At 38.9% G+C, this 17,753-nt stretch overlaps 1 protein-coding gene across 5 annotated transcripts; it reads left to right on the top strand.

Moving 5' to 3' along the window:
• Nucleotides 1-248: 248 nt before the first annotated feature.
• smox (spermine oxidase) lies at nucleotides 249-12,884 on the top strand. 5 transcript variants are annotated; one of them, XM_026303310.2, is made up of 8 exons: nucleotides 251-613; nucleotides 4,269-4,343; nucleotides 5,253-5,487; nucleotides 6,568-6,794; nucleotides 8,347-8,520; nucleotides 9,450-10,194; nucleotides 11,772-11,932; nucleotides 12,716-12,884. In XM_026303310.2, the coding sequence occupies exons 3-8, from the start codon at nucleotides 5,280-5,282 to the stop codon at nucleotides 12,866-12,868; spliced, it is 1,668 nt and encodes a 555-aa protein (XP_026159095.1). In that variant the 5' UTR covers nucleotides 251-613; nucleotides 4,269-4,343; nucleotides 5,253-5,279; the 3' UTR covers nucleotides 12,869-12,884. The 5 variants fall into 5 exon arrangements, with proteins under 5 accessions (XP_026159097.1, XP_026159098.1, XP_026159096.1 ...); XM_026303312.2 differs by lacking the exons at nucleotides 4,269-4,343; nucleotides 12,716-12,884 and adding an exon at nucleotides 11,125-11,173 and having other exon boundaries at nucleotides 249-613; nucleotides 11,772-11,858; XM_026303309.2 differs by lacking the exon at nucleotides 4,269-4,343 and having other exon boundaries at nucleotides 254-613.
• Nucleotides 12,885-17,753: the final 4,869 nt, after the last annotated feature.

The following is a 17,753-nucleotide window of genomic DNA, read 5'->3' as shown; positions in this document are numbered from 1 at the left end:
AATAACCCACCTATCATAATTATTATTATTGATAGTAGTAGTAGTAGTAGTTGTGTTATTACAACATCAAGTTCATTGACTGTAAAATTTATAATACACATACATTTATCTAGGCCCACCTATTGATTATTTTTCATTAAAATGTATTAATACATTTCTTTCTGTTTGCAGCACACAGAATGTGTGTGTGTGTGTGCATGTGTTTGCCTGGTGTTACTCACACTGTGGGGACTTGACCGTCCTTGTGGGCATGTAAATCACTGACTGTTAAGGTTGAAGACCAGGTTTCAGGTTAGGTTTTGGTTAATATTAGGGTAAGGCAAATGGAGGTTATGATTAAGGTTAGGGTAGATATCCCGGAAATGAATGTAAGTCAGTGTAAATTCCTCATAAGTAATAAAAACAGTAAGCCCATTTATGATTACTCAGTGGAGGGTTGGTCTTTGCCGTCATCATTGCTAATGTTTTATTAATGAGGAGGCAGCGGCCACGAGAAAACTGGCTGCTTCTGGTTTCCAGACATAAATACAAAGCGGAGCCGGTCTGGGAGAAAAACGGCACAAAGGACAGCGGAGGACTCTGAGATTTTATAGCTGAAGACCGAGAGAGTCAGGTAACTAGCTGCTCTACTACAAACCAACATTTCCCGGAATAATTATTTGGCCGCGGTGAATGCGGTTATTTAAATGTTAACCAAAAGAACAGGCTGTATCAGTGTGTGTCGTGGGAAAACCCTGTGAGAACAGAATATTTACTGTAGTTGTCAGCGGTCGTAATCCTTAAACGTTACACTAAATGTCACCCAGTTGTTGGTGTTGATCAAGGCAGTCAAACGTTACACAAAAACAAACACACATACACACATAAACACACACACACTACCGAGAGCAGACGGATCAAATGTTATTTACACTCAAGTATTGTAGGTCGCTGTACGTATTCCAACGGGACAAACTGCTCTGGGTGGATCGTATTTATCTTTCCAAATATGTTAAGGTTTTGTTGTGGCTTTAACACGTGTCGTCTCCCACGGACAATTAGTCAGATTAACTCTGTTAAGTTGTTTGCTTTGTTTCAAACTGCTGCCACTTTGGCATCTCATCTTATACGTGGCAGTAAAGGCTTTTTCTCAGCCAGGCAGCCTATAAACTGAGTACCAGATGAGATCCAACAATGTGATTCTCATCGTTAACCTTTTTACCTAAGATTTTGCTCATCTTTTAAAATACCACATTAAAAATGAGCATTAAAATTTCTTAATCTTGATTTTTTTCGGGGGTTTACCTTTTACTGCTGCTCTGTTATATGCTGTAACTAAAGGGTTAAACAGTGGTAAGTACATCATTTACTGATCCTTTATAACTACATTTAAAAAGAAATGCTTGAGAAAAGATATTACAGCAGGTCAAGAAAAAAAAATCTATTTCATTGGTTTTAACTTTCTTATCAAGCCATCTACTCTGGAACTTCAAGTGTTAATTCAATCTGTAATCCATTATGCCAGATGTTTTAAACAAGTTGTTATAAAATTGATTATTGTCCAACATTAATTGGTCAATGCAGCCAGCCAGTCAACTGTTTTGCACAAAATAGCAATTTATTGACTAATTTATTGTTCTGGGTTAGGATGAGTTTTTTTCATAACAAAAATAAATACTTAAAATTTACTTTTAAGGTGTTTTTCCTTGCTCTTTTGTTATCTCCCTCTCAGTGGTGATAATGTACCTGTCATCAGGTCTGCGCTTCTGCTATTTGTGTGTATATTTGGCAGTACTACAATAGTCTCTCAGGGCACGGCTCTCCTTGCTGTCTGTCCCAGGGGAACATGCAGTGCGATTTACAGTAACACAGCAATGGAGAGTGAGTTTGTGTGAATGTGTTGCCTTCACTTCATCATCACAGCCTGGGAAAATCAAGGCTGGAAGAAAACTGTGGAATGTCTAGCCTTTGGCACGAAGCCTGCACACTATACTGCAGTTTGCAGAAATGTTTGTTGTCACGCTAATATTCACATGGGACTGATGAAGGAAATACAGATGTGAGAGTGGACAGAGCTGGAAAGAGCCGTGTCTGAAACTGAAGGAAAGGGGAAAGCAGTAAAAATGAGAGATGGGAACTCACACGCAGTCATTTAAAATATTCCTGCTCAAAGCTGACCCTGCTTTTAAAAAGGCCACTGGCAGATGTACTGTACTGTAGATTGCCATTTGTAGGTCAGCGGTAGCCCCCCTCCCTACCTCTCTTCCTCCCACCCTGATCCGCATAGCTACCCAAGGCTAGCCCACACATTAATCTGTGGTGGTGGTGTAGAGCCTGGAGTGGTGGCATGTGGTGAGTGTATTAACCACCCATGGAATTACAAGCCACCAGGCAGGGATGCACAATCTGTCAGGAAGGGAGTGTCAAAAGATCAACTGCTGTCTATGAATAAGAACTGGTTCTCCCCAAAAAATTGGTGTCGGAACATATTTGTAGGATCAGGTGCATTTTGTCCACTGAAATGGGCTTTTAGGGAACACCAAAGCCTTGTGCCTATGATATTCTCCAAACAAATATGTTCCAGTTTGAATGTTGTTTCCTGTATTGCAGTAAAATGACGACTAAGAGCTGGAAACTGCTTGGTCATCCTGTTTCTGGAAGTACATTTGATAACGCCAATTCTGGCACAACTTCACATACAGTAGAAAGTATATAGTATACAGTAGATAGTGTCAAGAAGACAATACACCAGCAACGTATAAATATATATGTCCAAAATTATTATGACATTTGGCCTTATCAGTATCACTGTTGCAAGTTTATGTAACTTAAAGGACAAAGCTTGCAAAAACCAACAATGAATTTCGTGTAGCGTTAGCTAACTGTTACCTTAATATTTGTGAATGTAGAACCCGGTGTAGCTCACTCATCTGCTTCCTTCGTTGTCTGTTAAATTGTTAAAAACAGAAACCATTTAGCCGCACAACTGCAATGGTTGACATATTCCCTCCTTAAGAAAAACCAAAGGTCATTTTTTTTCTTTGTTAAATATAACTAACGCTAGCTCAAAATGCTAAAACTAGACGTAAAAACGTTCGCTGGGCATGCGCGTAAAACTAACAGTAACGCAAACACAGCATCATGCGCATGCGTAGCCTTTCTTAAACGTGTTAGGCTTGTTTATTATGCCCAGCTCAATTTGACAACCTCTTATCATTTTAGCTGACTGTTATGGGACTGTGCTACTGATATCTTATTATTTGAAGATTAAACTGGACCAAATGGTAGAACCAACTGGAGAATCAATATATATGATAATGCTGCAAGATTTCAGTTTTAGAGTCTGGGAAGTCGATGAGTCATTAAACTGTGCTCTGACTCCATTTCCAGATCATTAGTGTCAGAGAAAACCTGGCTTTATTTGGTACTTACACAGACGTAATTCAGTGTAATTCTGTGCTTTAAACAGCACTGTGTGGGAACTGCAACTTTAGACTGGAGTCTAAAAAGAGAGTGAGTCAAACATGCATGTCTCAAGATTGTGCAGTAAGGACTGACTAACCCTTTGTTACATAGAATTTTACATTACAGTGACATAAAGCAATACAATGCATTTTATAGATAAAACAATCAGATATAATAACCTTTGGTCAGCGTTTACTCCAATTAGGTGATTTCATTAGGGTACCTGACAAATCAAGCCAAATTCATTATCATTAGTTCTATATACAATATTTAGTATAGTTTTAGAGAATTGAGTTTTTTCCATCATGTAATGCACAATACAGATTTACATTGTTTCCCAATATATATTATCTTTCCAACTCTAATAGAAACATTTGTTTAACATATCCCTGCAGTGTCCAACCCAAATTCAGGGTCATGAAGTCAGGTCAGATTTCACTTGCTAACTTGTCTGGATTAGAATGTCTAACCCACATCTGTGTTGGAAGTCAGCGGTCAACCACAACTCCTGTAGTATTTAAAACAGGAAGATGTGGAGATTTATGTTAATACAGCAACCCTTTCACTTCAGCATACTTTCCCCTAGATATTTTTTTTTTTTTTTGCAGTGCTTCCTCTCTGACATGCTTATATTTGTGTTCTGTGATACTGTGGTAAGAAAGTACAGAGTATGTGTAGGTATATGTACTGTATGCGCATATTGTGTAGCAGCAGGATATCACTGTGCTGCCAAAGATTAGTTGATTTTTTTATGTATGCATGTCAGGGCAGAGAAAACAAACCCATTTCATCTTTACATTTCTCTGTCTCTCTCTTCTGTGTAGACTCTCAGTGGATTACTCTTACACACAGCTGGCTATATATTCAGAACAAGCAACCTCGTGTACTGAAATAACAAGGTCCTTGTTTAATCTTCTCTTTGAATGTTGGTGTTCATAAGCAAGTTCAGTATAATTAGAGAGACTGCAGTAAGAAATCTTTGTATGTGTCTGTATAGTTTGTTTCAGACAGAAATAACAGGGTAGTGTCAGGATTTTTAATTTGGCCTTAGGCTCAAGAGGCAGTATACAGCAGGATATACAGCTGGTAGATGGTATAATGTAAACCTGCCATGGGAAAGACTCCAAATTAAGTTAATCACAGTTATAACTGCAGCTGTAAATGTAGGTCATATTAGAGGGAATGCCGGTAAGCTGTATTTATCCACTATAAAAGAGGTCTGTACAGCCAGGATTTAATAAACAATATGAGGCACTGGAGCTTTAAAGAGGTCAAATTATTTGTGCCCAAACAGATTAGACAATGCAAAGAATGGGTCAATCAGATGACAATTTTGGGTATATTTGTCCAGGTTTGAGATATCGCCACCCCAACACAATGGAGGTATACGGACTATTATTTACAGTTCTCACAGCATTGAGGGGGTCCAAAGTTTCTAAAAATTCTAAAAAAAACACAACTTTCAACACTATTAAAAATCATTAGATTTATTTATATTGAGGTTTATAATATATTAATTACATGTGCCAAATAACAGGGACAGCAGAGAGAAAAAATGATCAGTGGCTGAAATATACCCTGGGGATATGATATAGGCGTATACAGCTATCAGATATGTAATTGAATCCTCTGTGTTTGCAGTCAGGATTTACTTAGTCCAAAGTATATTGTTGTTTTCAAGGTAGGTTTTGTATCATCTATAGGACTTATGTACTTGAAAATTTGGTGAGTTTACTTTCATGTAATACTGTCTTTTTCTGAATCTGTGTACTGTTTTGCTAAATGTGCCATTTTTAACTTGTCTGTAGACTCCATTGAAGAAGAGCTTGGACGGCATGCAAAGTTGTGAAATTTCCTCAGACAGCACTGATGATCCTCTTAGTAGTGGCCTACACACTCATCGGCAGCCTCGAATAGTAGTTATTGGTGCTGGCTTGGCCGGCCTTGCTGCTACTAAGGTCCTATTGAAAAGGGGCTTCACGGATGTCACTGTTCTAGAGGCATCGGACCACATTGGAGGGCGAGTTCACAGTGTTCAACACGGTAAGAGGATGTGTCTTCTAATAATGTTATTAATTATTGAGCTTTAGAGATGCATATAGATGTTTTCCAGTACTTACGCTAGCTGAAGATATCTGTTTGTTGGATGTAGCCTTTTTTTTAACTGAGAGATATAAGAGTGGTATTTATTTTCTCTTGCCAAAGTTCATTGCTTAAGGGTTGGAAAGCCAATAAGTGAACTGTTCAATAGCAGTTTCATTCACTGAATAACTGATTGTTTTTCTGTTGGCACAAAAATACACTATTCAACATCAGGAATTTTGCACTACACAGGCAAATTGTACACTTAAAGAAAAAATTTCTTCTAAGTAACAGTTCCACAGTTTGTTCAGTGAAATCCATACAAAGACTTATTTGACTGCGGATATATGCATAAAAAAAATCGTATGATAGAAGTTGGAGTTATAAATTTGAGTGCCTTGCTGCTGGAGCATTATTATCTAGACTGTATAGGTGCCTTTTATATCAGAGAGCAGTATATCTGTTTTTTTTAATTTTATTTATGAAGTCAAAATCACTTTCATTGGTTGTCAGCCATACACTCAGCTTTGTTTCCCTAAATCCTAAATAACTTGACTCAATAGATTTTTAGTATGTCTAGATCCAAGATAAAAAATGCTGCTTTTAACTTGCTCTTCTTGGGTGATGCTACAATGTCCCAACAAGCTCACTGAAGTTCAGGTCTTGCACCACAGAAATTTGTTGCCATTGATTTCAAACAAATTCCTTCACCTGACAAGAACAAACATGCTGGCAACAGCATCTGCCTGTTGCACTGTTACGCATGTAAAAGAGGTTCCATGTGAAATACTGATTCTGCACTGCTAAATGTAAACCTATGTTATGTTAGGTATACAAATAATGAAGTTTGTATAAACAACTGTTAATCTGCTTAAAGAACCATTTAGCCCCAGCAAAGTTTGTGCCTTATTAGTGGGTCTGTGCCTTAGCAAAGCAGGCTTTATATACAGGTCCATCAGAGCCATGCAGGAGATGCTGAGTTCAAGGACAAACATTATTTCGGGATCATATTAATTTCTGTTCTTTTGTTCTATTTTGTAGGACAAGCAACTTTGGAACTTGGAGCCACCTGGATTCATGGTGCCAATGGAAACCCAGTGTACCACATAGCACAGGACAATGGGCTGCTGGAGCACACCACAGATGGAGAGAGGAGTGTGGGACGCATCAGCCTGTACACCAAGAATGGTGTGGCTCACTATCAGACCAACATCGGGAAGAGAATCCCTAAGGACCTGGTGGAGGAGTTCAGTGACCTGTACAATGAGGTAAGTGGACACGTGAACACATAGGCATGTACAGGCATGCATAGGTACACACATGAACTTGTAAACACAAAGGGATGCATGGATGGACAAGAACACAGAGATAGGTTAGTGTGCCTAACATCAGAATATGTGGAATAAATAATGTCACATACTGAAGACACAGTAGCCATATTATAGTCATGGGTAACTCATTAACTGTTACTGGAGTCTTTAGTTTGAATATGTTTCTCAGTGTCAACATGGACAAAGAGCTGATAGAGAATATAATGTATATGAGAGTATCAGACAGTCTGAATAAAAGGATGTTTCCAACATTAAAGCTATTAAAGTGGAAACCAAACAAAAATGCTGTTCCCTCAGAGTCTGCACCAAATCTCTGCTTATATCTATGACAGCATTATTAACATATCTCCAGCCTAGAAGTAGGCCACTGAAATGACCAACAAAGCATGCTGATTTTAACAAGGAATGGCCATTTTGGTTGGCCTAAATATCTGCTCCTCACTTTGTAGCAGCACGTGTAGCAGCACAACTGTTTAAGTGGGTCATGTCTGGAAAAGTACTTACAGTGGGAAGGTATAGAACTCATAGTAGACATTTAGTTTTTTGTTAATTAATGTACAGCTGCATTTCCGGTGTATTTCCTGTCTCTCTATGGCACATCTTAATAATAGAATTTCACATCTCAATATCAGAGACAGAGATACAACAACTTTCCTCCCTCTTTTTCTTCATGCTTTTTGAAATCTTCATGTTTTTTATATATTGTGCAACTTGGAGAAGCACCCTGGGTTTTTTTTTTTTTTTACTTTCAGCCACAGCAGGACAGTTTGTCTGCACGATCGATTTTTTACACCGGATGCCCTTCCTGATCCTCTTCCTTTATGAAGATAACTAATTACACTCTGGACTTTTTTATTGCTTTAATTTTCTCAAATATTAGTTTCTGCGATTGTCTTTATTACTTGTCATTTGCCATTTAACTATGACAGCATACAATAAAAAACCTGAAAAATAGAGGGAAAATGATGTCACAAACTACAGGTAATCTCCATATACTATTCATTTTAAACAGTCTTTGTTTTCAGCTAACGCTCCACTTCACAAAGCAAAACACTTAAACTTAAGCACTTACAGTACTTGTGCTGCGCAAGTGTTTCTTCAACTTGAAACCCAGCTTTATTAAGTTAAACTAAACACAGTCTGGGACTTGTACTGGTAATGTTTTGACTTGATACATGTTGATGTTGATGCATCTCTGGTCTTGTTTTGACCTGGTGCTGATGTCAAGAAAGATACATTTACAGCATGTCAGGATGTATGCATATCTTTCTGCATCCTTCACCTTAGCAAAGTGCTGCTCTTGTAGTGGCTGGCAGCATTTATCTTTAATGTGGTCTGACATTTAACACAAGTACTGATCTAATGCACTCTGAACTGAACTAAACTGGTTCTTTGTTTCCTGTTTCACCCTCCTCTACTTTCTTTACATCCTTCCCTATTCTTCTTTCTGCTGCTTACCCTTGGTATCTCCCCCTTTCACCTCCTTTAGGTGTACGATCTGACTCAGGAGTTCTTCCAGAATGGGAAGCCAGTTTGCGCTGAGAGCCAGAACAGCGTTGGCGTCTTCACACGAGACGTGGTGCGCAAGAAGATCATGATGGATCCTGATGATTCTGAGAGCACCAAGAAGCTCAAACTGTCCATGCTTCAACAGTACCTCAAGGTGCGTGTACGTGTGACTTCTCCATTTCCTCAATTGCCACTGAGTGTGTGGCACTGTAGGAATGTATCACCTGTGAATGGGGTGGAACTTCTACCTTAAGGACTGGTTTAATGTTCATGTTTTGCTGAGGCCCTAAACTAATAAAGGCTGACAGTCTATAAAATCTATTCATGAATCAAGTCAGAAAAGTGGAAATGATGTGAAAACATACAGTAGTTAGTTTACAAACCTACAAATCCAATGTAATCAGTTGGCCCTAATAGAAAGGGTTAATTAGACAATAATTAGCTATGAATTACAAACAGATTGATTTCCTAATTAGATAGTAATTATGAGCTTTTATTTACGCCCTCCAAACACAATTCATTTAGATATAAATATAGTGCGTAGGACACAAATAATGACTATTTACATTATGAATTAACCTGTTGAAATGAGTATAAAATGCCTGGCACATTATTCCCAGAGCAGACGGTGATGTGTGGTGAAGCAGCCCACATACAAGTGTGTAGAGCTGAGAACTGCCACTACTAGGATCATTTAAGCTATAGAAAGATCTTAGTTGAAACTTGTCACACTGCAATCTTGTGTAATTGGCTACTTAGTATTTTCATGTACTTTGAATAATGTTCCCTATGCTCCCATCCACACAAACAATCACACAGGAAACAGCGCCTGTTGAGATTATGTTCCAGGTAACGGCCACCATGCTGGCTCTCTAGCTAATGAGGCAGGAGCAGTAGCATACTTTGTGCTTTTCAGTAAAGCATTAACAGTAGGTGTTTTCTAAATTAAACATGTTTTCCCAGCATGTGGCAAACCACCAATTTATTATATGCTTTAGTTTATCAGGCAGCAATAAGGCTGCATGTTGTTGGTGAAAATGTAATTTGCGTAAATTGATGTGTTGATATGGTTTTATTTTTCAGGTGGAGAGTTGTGAAAGCAGCTCTCCCAGTATGGATGAGGTGTCTCTGAGTGAGTTTGGTGAGTGGACAGAGATCCCTGGTGCACATTATGTCATTCCTGAAGGTTTCATGAAGATTGTGGAACTCTTGGCCCAGGACATCCCCACCAGCACCATCTGCCTTAGCAAACCAGTCCGCTGCATCCACTGGAACTACCCAGCCCAGCATCAGGAGGTGATCCATAAAAGCAGTGACATCAACCAGGACAACAACCACAACGAAAACAACCATGAATGCCACTCTCACCAGGACCCTCTGATCCTGGGTCATCCTGTTTATGTGGAGTGCGAAGACGAGGAGTGGATCGCAGCGGACCACATAATTGTGACAGCTTCTCTGGGCGTGCTGAAGCAGAACCACGAAGCCATGTTTTCTCCCTCACTGCCTGAGGACAAAGTACTCGCCATTGAGAAGCTAGGCATCAGCACCACTGATAAGATATTCTTAGAGTTTGAAGAGCCCTTTTGGAGCCCTGAGTGCAACAGCATCCAGTTTGTGTGGGAGGATGAGGCACAACTTGAACAGCTGGTCTACCCTGAGGAGCTGTGGTACAAGAAGATCTGCAGCTTTGATGTCCTGTACCCACCTGAGCGCTACGGTTACATGCTGAGCGGCTGGATCTGTGGGCAGGAGGCGTTGTACATGGAGTGCTGTGATGACGAAACAGTGGCTGAGATCTGCATTGAGCTGCTAAGGCGTTTTACAGGTAACCATTATCCATTACAGATTGATGTTTATGTTTACATCATAGGAGCTTTAATTGATTCCCACTTTTATTTATTATTATTATTATTATTATTATTTTTAGCCAGAAAAGGTCCTTTAAGGACAAAATATTCTTTACAGAAAAGTCTACTTTGTTATTTTGGCCTATAGTGTTTAGATTTTTATGTCAGAAAAGAGACATGATCAACTTTCATCCTCCAATTATTCTTTTTAAGATCCTAAGCTAACACAATAGCCTCAGTAGAATGAGATTCAGCACAGTGAGTCATATGAACCATGACTCGGGTTGGGACATTATGCTTCATATAAAGGAAATGACACAAGCTTTAGCAGTGACGCAAGTATCTTTTTTCATGAAAAAAGGTTGACAAATGATACAGCTGAATGACTCAGGTGTCTGTTTTTCTCTGTCCAGTGAACCACAGCAAAGCACTGGGCAGAAGAAGTGATCGTGTTAAAGCATAAAGTGAAGAGGTTTTTAGTTTAACTGCCATTTGGTCGTTCCGTTACTTTCCTATCATACAAGCACACACAAACGGAGCGAGTGCTGTGTTAAATGTTTTTTCTCCAACTCAACGTCACCATAGTGAAGTGCACAGCGTAACAGAAGAAATTTCCTGGAATAATAGGATGAAGCTGCTTTAAGATGACTGCAGCATAAAATGTAAAAGGTTTCATCACATTCCTTAGGGTTGACTCCTTGTCATTAGGCAATAGATTAGGGCACAGTGAGAAGTGTAGACTGATTTCCTAACAAAATGTAAGAGAAACAGTGACTCACTTCATGATGAGGTCAGTGCACCTGTAGCTATTTGGTGGGGACATTACATCATTTGCTGACTTACCCTAATCTTAACCACTACTCACCCCAACCTTAACCTAAGCATAACCTTTCCCTAACCTTTCACAGAGTCATCACCATAAAACCCAGTGTTTTACATTGTGGGGACTAGATGTTGGTGAGTATGTAAGCAGGTTTTGGTTCCCACAATGTGAGTAATACTAGGTGCATGTGCACACAGACACACACACACACACACACACACATTGGTCTTTTTATAGTTGCAAGGACCCTGCTGAAATCATGCATTCCCTAGCCCTTTACCGTAACCCAACCTTAAACATGACAACAAAATGTCTAACAACACCCTTTACCCCAACCTAGTTCTAACCTGAATCCTAAAACCTAATTCTAACGTCACGAATAGACCTGAAACAAAAATTTGTCCACACAACCATAAAAAGCCACAACCACATTTCTCATTTAGGTCAGTGTGGTTTAATCCCTTCAGCTGTCATGTAATTACATAGAGACTTGCTGGTGCCTCTCTGCTCCAGAGGGTCACAGGTTGATTAGTATTGGTGGATGGGACGTCTCAGTAAAAGGCCTCACCTTAAACCCCTCACATTCTTAGTTTGGACTGGTTTATTTATGTCATGCACTGGATTATTTAGACATCAGACTAGCTATGGTTGGTTGTCTACTGACTATAGCTGTCATCATGTTAGCCCCTCTACTGTCTGTACTGACTCATTCTGTGTTTTTCCCATCCACAGGGAACCCTGACATTCCAAAGCCTCGGCGTGTGCTGCGCTCCTCGTGGGGCAGTAACCCCTACATTCGAGGCTCCTACTCCTTCACCAGGGTGGGCTCCAGTGGTGAGGACTGTGAGAGGCTGGCCATGCCACTGCCATACACCAACAGCACCAAGGCTTCGGTGAGACAACCTCAATACATTACAGGGGGTGGACACGGTACTAAAAAGACCTGAAGAATAAGAAAAGATGAGATGAGATGAGATGAGATGAGATGAGATGAGATGATGATGTGACGTGACGTGACTAGGGACAGGACGGGACAGGATGGGAAATTTAGCAATTCAATCTAAAGTAGTCCAATAACTCTGAAATAAATGACTGTTTTGTAGCATTTACTGTTACAGTAAAACATTTCTGTCACTGAAATAGTAGAAAATGGCATAAAATTACCTCAAGCAGAGGACTTAAATAAATATACTTAAAAAGTTGTGTGAGTGTAGGATGTAACTGTACATTTGGTTGTTTACAATTCCTTCACAGACTCAGAAAGCATCTGGCTAATGCGTCGCTGTCATCGCTACCATGTCACGTCCCAGCACAGGCAGAGCAAACACAGCTGGTGTCAGGGAGTTTTCAGTGTTGATTCCTGGCCTGTAGTCTAGACCATGAAAGCTGATGCGTTCTGGGTGAAGGGGAGAAGGGGGTGAGGTGTGGGTTCTGTATGCTCACTTGAAACTGCTGAAGGAAAAGCTTGACCTCTTTGCTGAAGCCCTTCAAGTCTGTCATACGTAAATCTTAGTCTCCCAGGAAAATTACTGGCACTGCCTAAATTAGCGGTGACTGACAGTCGACATTTTTGTATCTTGTTTCGAACCTGCTTTTTTTTTCTTTCTCTCTCTCTAAATTTTTTCCATTTCCCTTTCCCCCCGACTCCTCCTCCTTCTTCTCCTCACCGTTCTCAGCCTCTGCAGGTCCTGTTCGCTGGAGAAGCCACCCACCGAAAATACTATTCCACTACCCATGGTGCTTTGCTGTCAGGACAGAGAGAAGCCACTCGATTGATAGAGATGTACCAGGACTTGCACAGCGATGAAACCACAAAGCCTAATGTGTAAAATAAATAGAACCTCTGACTAGTGACAAAAACAGAACTGTTTCAGCTTTTTATCCTGATGATTAACTCCTACTTAAAAGTGTAGCTCGGGCATTATTACGTTGATAACAAATGAGTATTGTTTCTATTGTACTGTAGATTAAAATAATGCTATTTGAGATGTACTGTTCAAGGGTTGCCAATGGTGCTGTCATATCTTGTCTTTATCATATTGTCATTATGTTTTTTAATCAGTAATTTAATGTTTATAACATCTGTAATTTAACTTGTTTTTGTAAGTGCCTTCTGTATGTTACGTTATTTCAAAAATGATGGAAATTCTAATTAACAATTGAGAAAATTTTAACAAAATTAAAGTTCTATCATCTAACAAGATAAGTTCAGTGTTGTTAATTCAATAAAATATTTGTATAGTGGTGCTACCCATCAGATAGTTTCTCTTCACCCCCATCCGTCCTCATGAATGTTTTCCAGGGAAGTACAACTGCAGATGACAGTGCTTTCCATACAGTCACCATTTTGCTATCCATTAAAATCTGTGAAAGCAAGATGGGGAGTGCGCACGGAAAGAAAAGGAAAGGCTCCAACACTGCAATGCTGTGCCAAAGTGACAGATGGTCTTGGTACAGACCTAAACCCAGTACTTGCTTCTGTTAGACAACAGTGTTAATCCGCTTCACCAGAGACAAACACAACCAGTGGCTGAAAAGTTTCAGTCAGCAACAGTGTAAAGTACTGTGCTTGTTCCCTACCTACTCTATTACCAACTTATTTCACAGTTATAAGAAATTGGGTTTTAGCATATTTTTTTAGCCTCAATGCCCTAAAGCTGAAACTAAATCCAAAATAATAAACCCAGGGTACTCAATGTGCTTAATTTTGCTGAAGGGCATGATTAGGGCATGGTTACGCATGGTTCTGCTGCTTTGGATGGGTCTATTAAAAGAAATGTCCCTTATTAAGACCAGGACACTATTAAATCACTGTCCGCACTTAAATAAACAATTTTTTCTGGACATCTGACATGAGAAAAAAGAAAATCCAACGGAGCAGCATTAGTATTCATATGGGGGCATGTTTGTGGACACTCCAACAATTCTTCTTTTACTTTTGTGTTTGTTCCCACATTTCATTAAAATGTCATAAGCTGCTAAGTGTTTGTCCTAACCAGGTAGTGGCCTAACTCCATCTGCCCTGGATGGCATTAACATTAAAATAACAATTATAAAAGTTTACCCTCCTAAAACAAGTAAAAAATAAAATTCTGCAGATAGATGCAAAATTTGATCACTATGAACATGCATCAAATTACACCTTGACATTAGACTTATTTGAAATTTAAAAAAACATTGATTAGTGAAATTTATTTATTATTTATTCAACAAATCAACTTGTCTATGGGGATTGTTGCACATTGTGAATCTGTGTACAGGGCAGTTGAAACTTAGTTGTCTTTTGGCACTGTACTCACCCTCCTCCTTCATTCAGACAGTTGGAAACCACAGAGGGAGAAACAGGGACAAAGTTCTGGCAGGAGTCCAGGTCCAGCAGGAGAACACGTGAGCCTGCAGAGGCAGAGGACTTAACCATTCAAGTGCAGCTGTCAGCAGAAGGTGAATCTGTTTCAACGGGCAGAGAAGGTAAATCTGTTTCAATGTCAAGGCGAAACACACTGCTCATTACACCAGGAAACACTATTTTTTAAAGATGATTTCCTTCAATCTGGACTTGATGGTGTTTTCATGTGTTTCATATATGTGAGGTCACAGTCTTCTGGGTTTGAACATAACAAGGTTAATGCAAAGACATTTATTACCAGCACACTTAGACAAATACTGTGATAGAGGTTACAACTGGTATTTTATAACTTATCACCTTTTATGATGAACTGATCATTTAAGTATTCTTTATATACACATGTAACTGATTATTTTACTATCATGAATTATTAAACATAAGAAGTAACCAGTATTTCTCACCATCCATCCATCCATCCATTTTCTATACCCGCTTTTCCTGGCTCAGGGTCACGGGGATCTGCTGGAGCCTATCCCAGCTCTCTTTGGGTGAAAGGCAGGGGTACACCCTGGACAGGTCACCAGTCCATCACAGGGCCACATATAGACACACAAAGACAGACAACCTCACACACTCACACTCACTCCTACGGGCAGTTTTAGAGTCACCAATCAACCTAACATGCATGTTTTTGGACTGTGGGAGGAAACCGGAGTACCCGGAGTAAACCCACGCAAGCACAGGGAGAACATGCAAACACACAGAAAGGCCGGGATGTGAACCCACGACCTTCATGCCGTGAGGCAACAGTGCTTATTTCTCACCAATATAAATCAATTGCATTTCTTTTCATTTAAATCACAAATATTTAAAAAATTATTTTTGCCATAATTTATGAAATGAATCATTACGCAGAATAGACAGTGTTGAAAAGACATGTTGCTATTAATGTATTTTTAAGATGCCGTTCACTACTGATACTGATACAGATATACTGCTCCCAATACAAATCCACATATTTACCTATTTACATAGATTTTAAAATGTTGCCAAATTAATCTAAAATTCTGCACAGCTCATTCAGTAAAAAAGAAGAAAATATCTTTTTGTAAATAAATTGAGCATTTAATGTGGTAGATAATGTTAAACTGACACATTTAAAGACTCCATAAACTCTATTAGAAGTTGAAGTTATAAGGAAAAGGCACACAGACTCATGTGTGGCGTGTAAATTCCCAGTTCTTTACAATCATACATGCAAATATGTACCCTGGTTGCCAACACAAACCACCAGTGCCTAAAAGTCCCACAGAAAACAGGTCAATACTGTATCATGACCTACTTGGTGTTTTGCATCACTGCACGTGCATGTTTTCGTTGCCACATCTGCCATTATTATTCTTTCCTCTCAGCTGAGACTGAACAGTTGGTATACGCTGACCTTGCAAAGAAATACAAACAAATAATATTGTGAAATAATTAGCAGAGTCAGATTGAAACACTGACTACGAAGAAGTTATGATTTACAGTAAAGAATCTTTGGATAGAGGTTAACACTTTTTGCTTAGTTCAATTTAGAAAAATCAGCAATACGTAATTGACAACCTGGAATCCTGTATTAAAGCTGTATTAAGGACCACCAGGGAGCAGACTGACTCCAACACCACTGACAGACACTGACAATTGTGTTTTGGAGTTGTTAAAGGTTTAATGTGTAACATTTAGAGCCATCTATTAGCAGAAATGGAATATAATAATGTATTAGCATTAGTGTGTAGTCACTAATAATAACTAATAACTGTTGAATTTTCTTAATGTTTTTAATTGACATAGGGTGTAGGTGTCTTTTCACGAAGGCAGCCATGTTTCTACAGTAACCCAGAATGGACAAACCACACACTGGCTCTAGACAGGGAATCTTGTTCTGTTTTAAAGGTGACAGCTATCATACCCTACCTTGGGCATGCTCAGAAGGTTGCATTCTTCAATCCCACCACTAGATGGCACTAAATCTTTTACACATTCACTTTTTTATCAAAGCAAGAGAGAAAACATTGCTTTTTAGCATTAGTTGCTATACATCCGACCTCTTACTTTTGCTGTTAAATGCCTGCACTGTGAGGAGTCTATCCTCTTCATGTTTATTGTTGTGGCCTTCTTCAGCATATGTTGTCTTTATTGGAACTGCTATTTACTAAAGAAATGGTTAACGTAAAAAAAATGCTTGACAAGCTTATTTGTTAAAAGAGACTACACAAAGTAGTTAAAAATCTGAATATGTACAATTTAAAGCAATTTTATTGATGACAACAAATGGGTGAAAATGAGTTGTAAAACATTTCCATCTATTGCAGTCATCATAGAAGGCTGAACATTATTTGGGAAAGTTTTTTTTTTTTTTTTCCAGCAACAAAAACCATCTTGTTGTGGTAACAAGGATGAAGTTCATGGATGAACTGGCATACCTGCTGATGGCAGTCAAAAAAGAAAAATTACAGACAAACTGCACACTTAGTTGCCCAGATAAGTGTTGAGGTAATGTGTAAAATACTATTCAGATGAATGGGCAGAGTACAATCATTCACACATAACATATGTACAGAGATGTACATGAACACTCATACACTGTTTTTTTTTTTCAATTGCACAGTAATGATGAATTGTGTAATTGTGCAAAAAGGAAAAAATAAAACTTGATTTTAAGAATCATGAAATGTTAATGAGGAAGCACTCTGGTTTAAAGATGATGCTTTAGATTTTGAATCAATAAAATAAATTTGAAATGAGTAAGGTGGATGTTTGAAGAGGCAAACGGTTCAGATGTAAGCCAAAACATTTTTATGGCATACTTGGCAACTCTAAGCTGCAATTTCAGAGTAGCTTCAGCAGGTCCATTTTTACAGTAAAGCAAAGTATTGTTGGTGTGAGCATGAAATCTACAGTATGATGCAAAAACAAAACAGAGGTGAGCATAAAGTCAAACTGGCAACAAACCTAAAAAAGCACTGGAATGCAGTTGATTCAGGTTCAGTCTTTCAAAAACAATGAGACAGGTGGCAAACTTTACATCTGTTCACTTATAGAAGTTTGCATGTTATCGCCGTGTTTCCAAAGTCATCTTCTCATGAAGCCAAAGCTGTACATGAACAGTCATTTCTGTACCATGACAAGACTCCATCGGGCATCTCGCTGTCACAAACCAGTCGCCTCTGACTAAACTTATCAACAGGCCGATAAAAGTGTTCCAGAGAAAAAAGTGCATCATTTTTTGTAAATACTGAGAAATAGCTGAACATTAAAAACAACACTGTTATAATAAACATCTGAAATATATATTTTTTTCTCACTAGTGCAACAACAGACTGGAT

Source organism: Mastacembelus armatus, chromosome 1, assembly GCF_900324485.2.
Source record: "Mastacembelus armatus chromosome 1, fMasArm1.2, whole genome shotgun sequence".
Classification (NCBI taxonomy): domain Eukaryota; kingdom Metazoa; phylum Chordata; class Actinopteri; order Synbranchiformes; family Mastacembelidae; genus Mastacembelus; species Mastacembelus armatus.
This window is presented reverse-complemented; position numbering and strand designations above follow the sequence as displayed.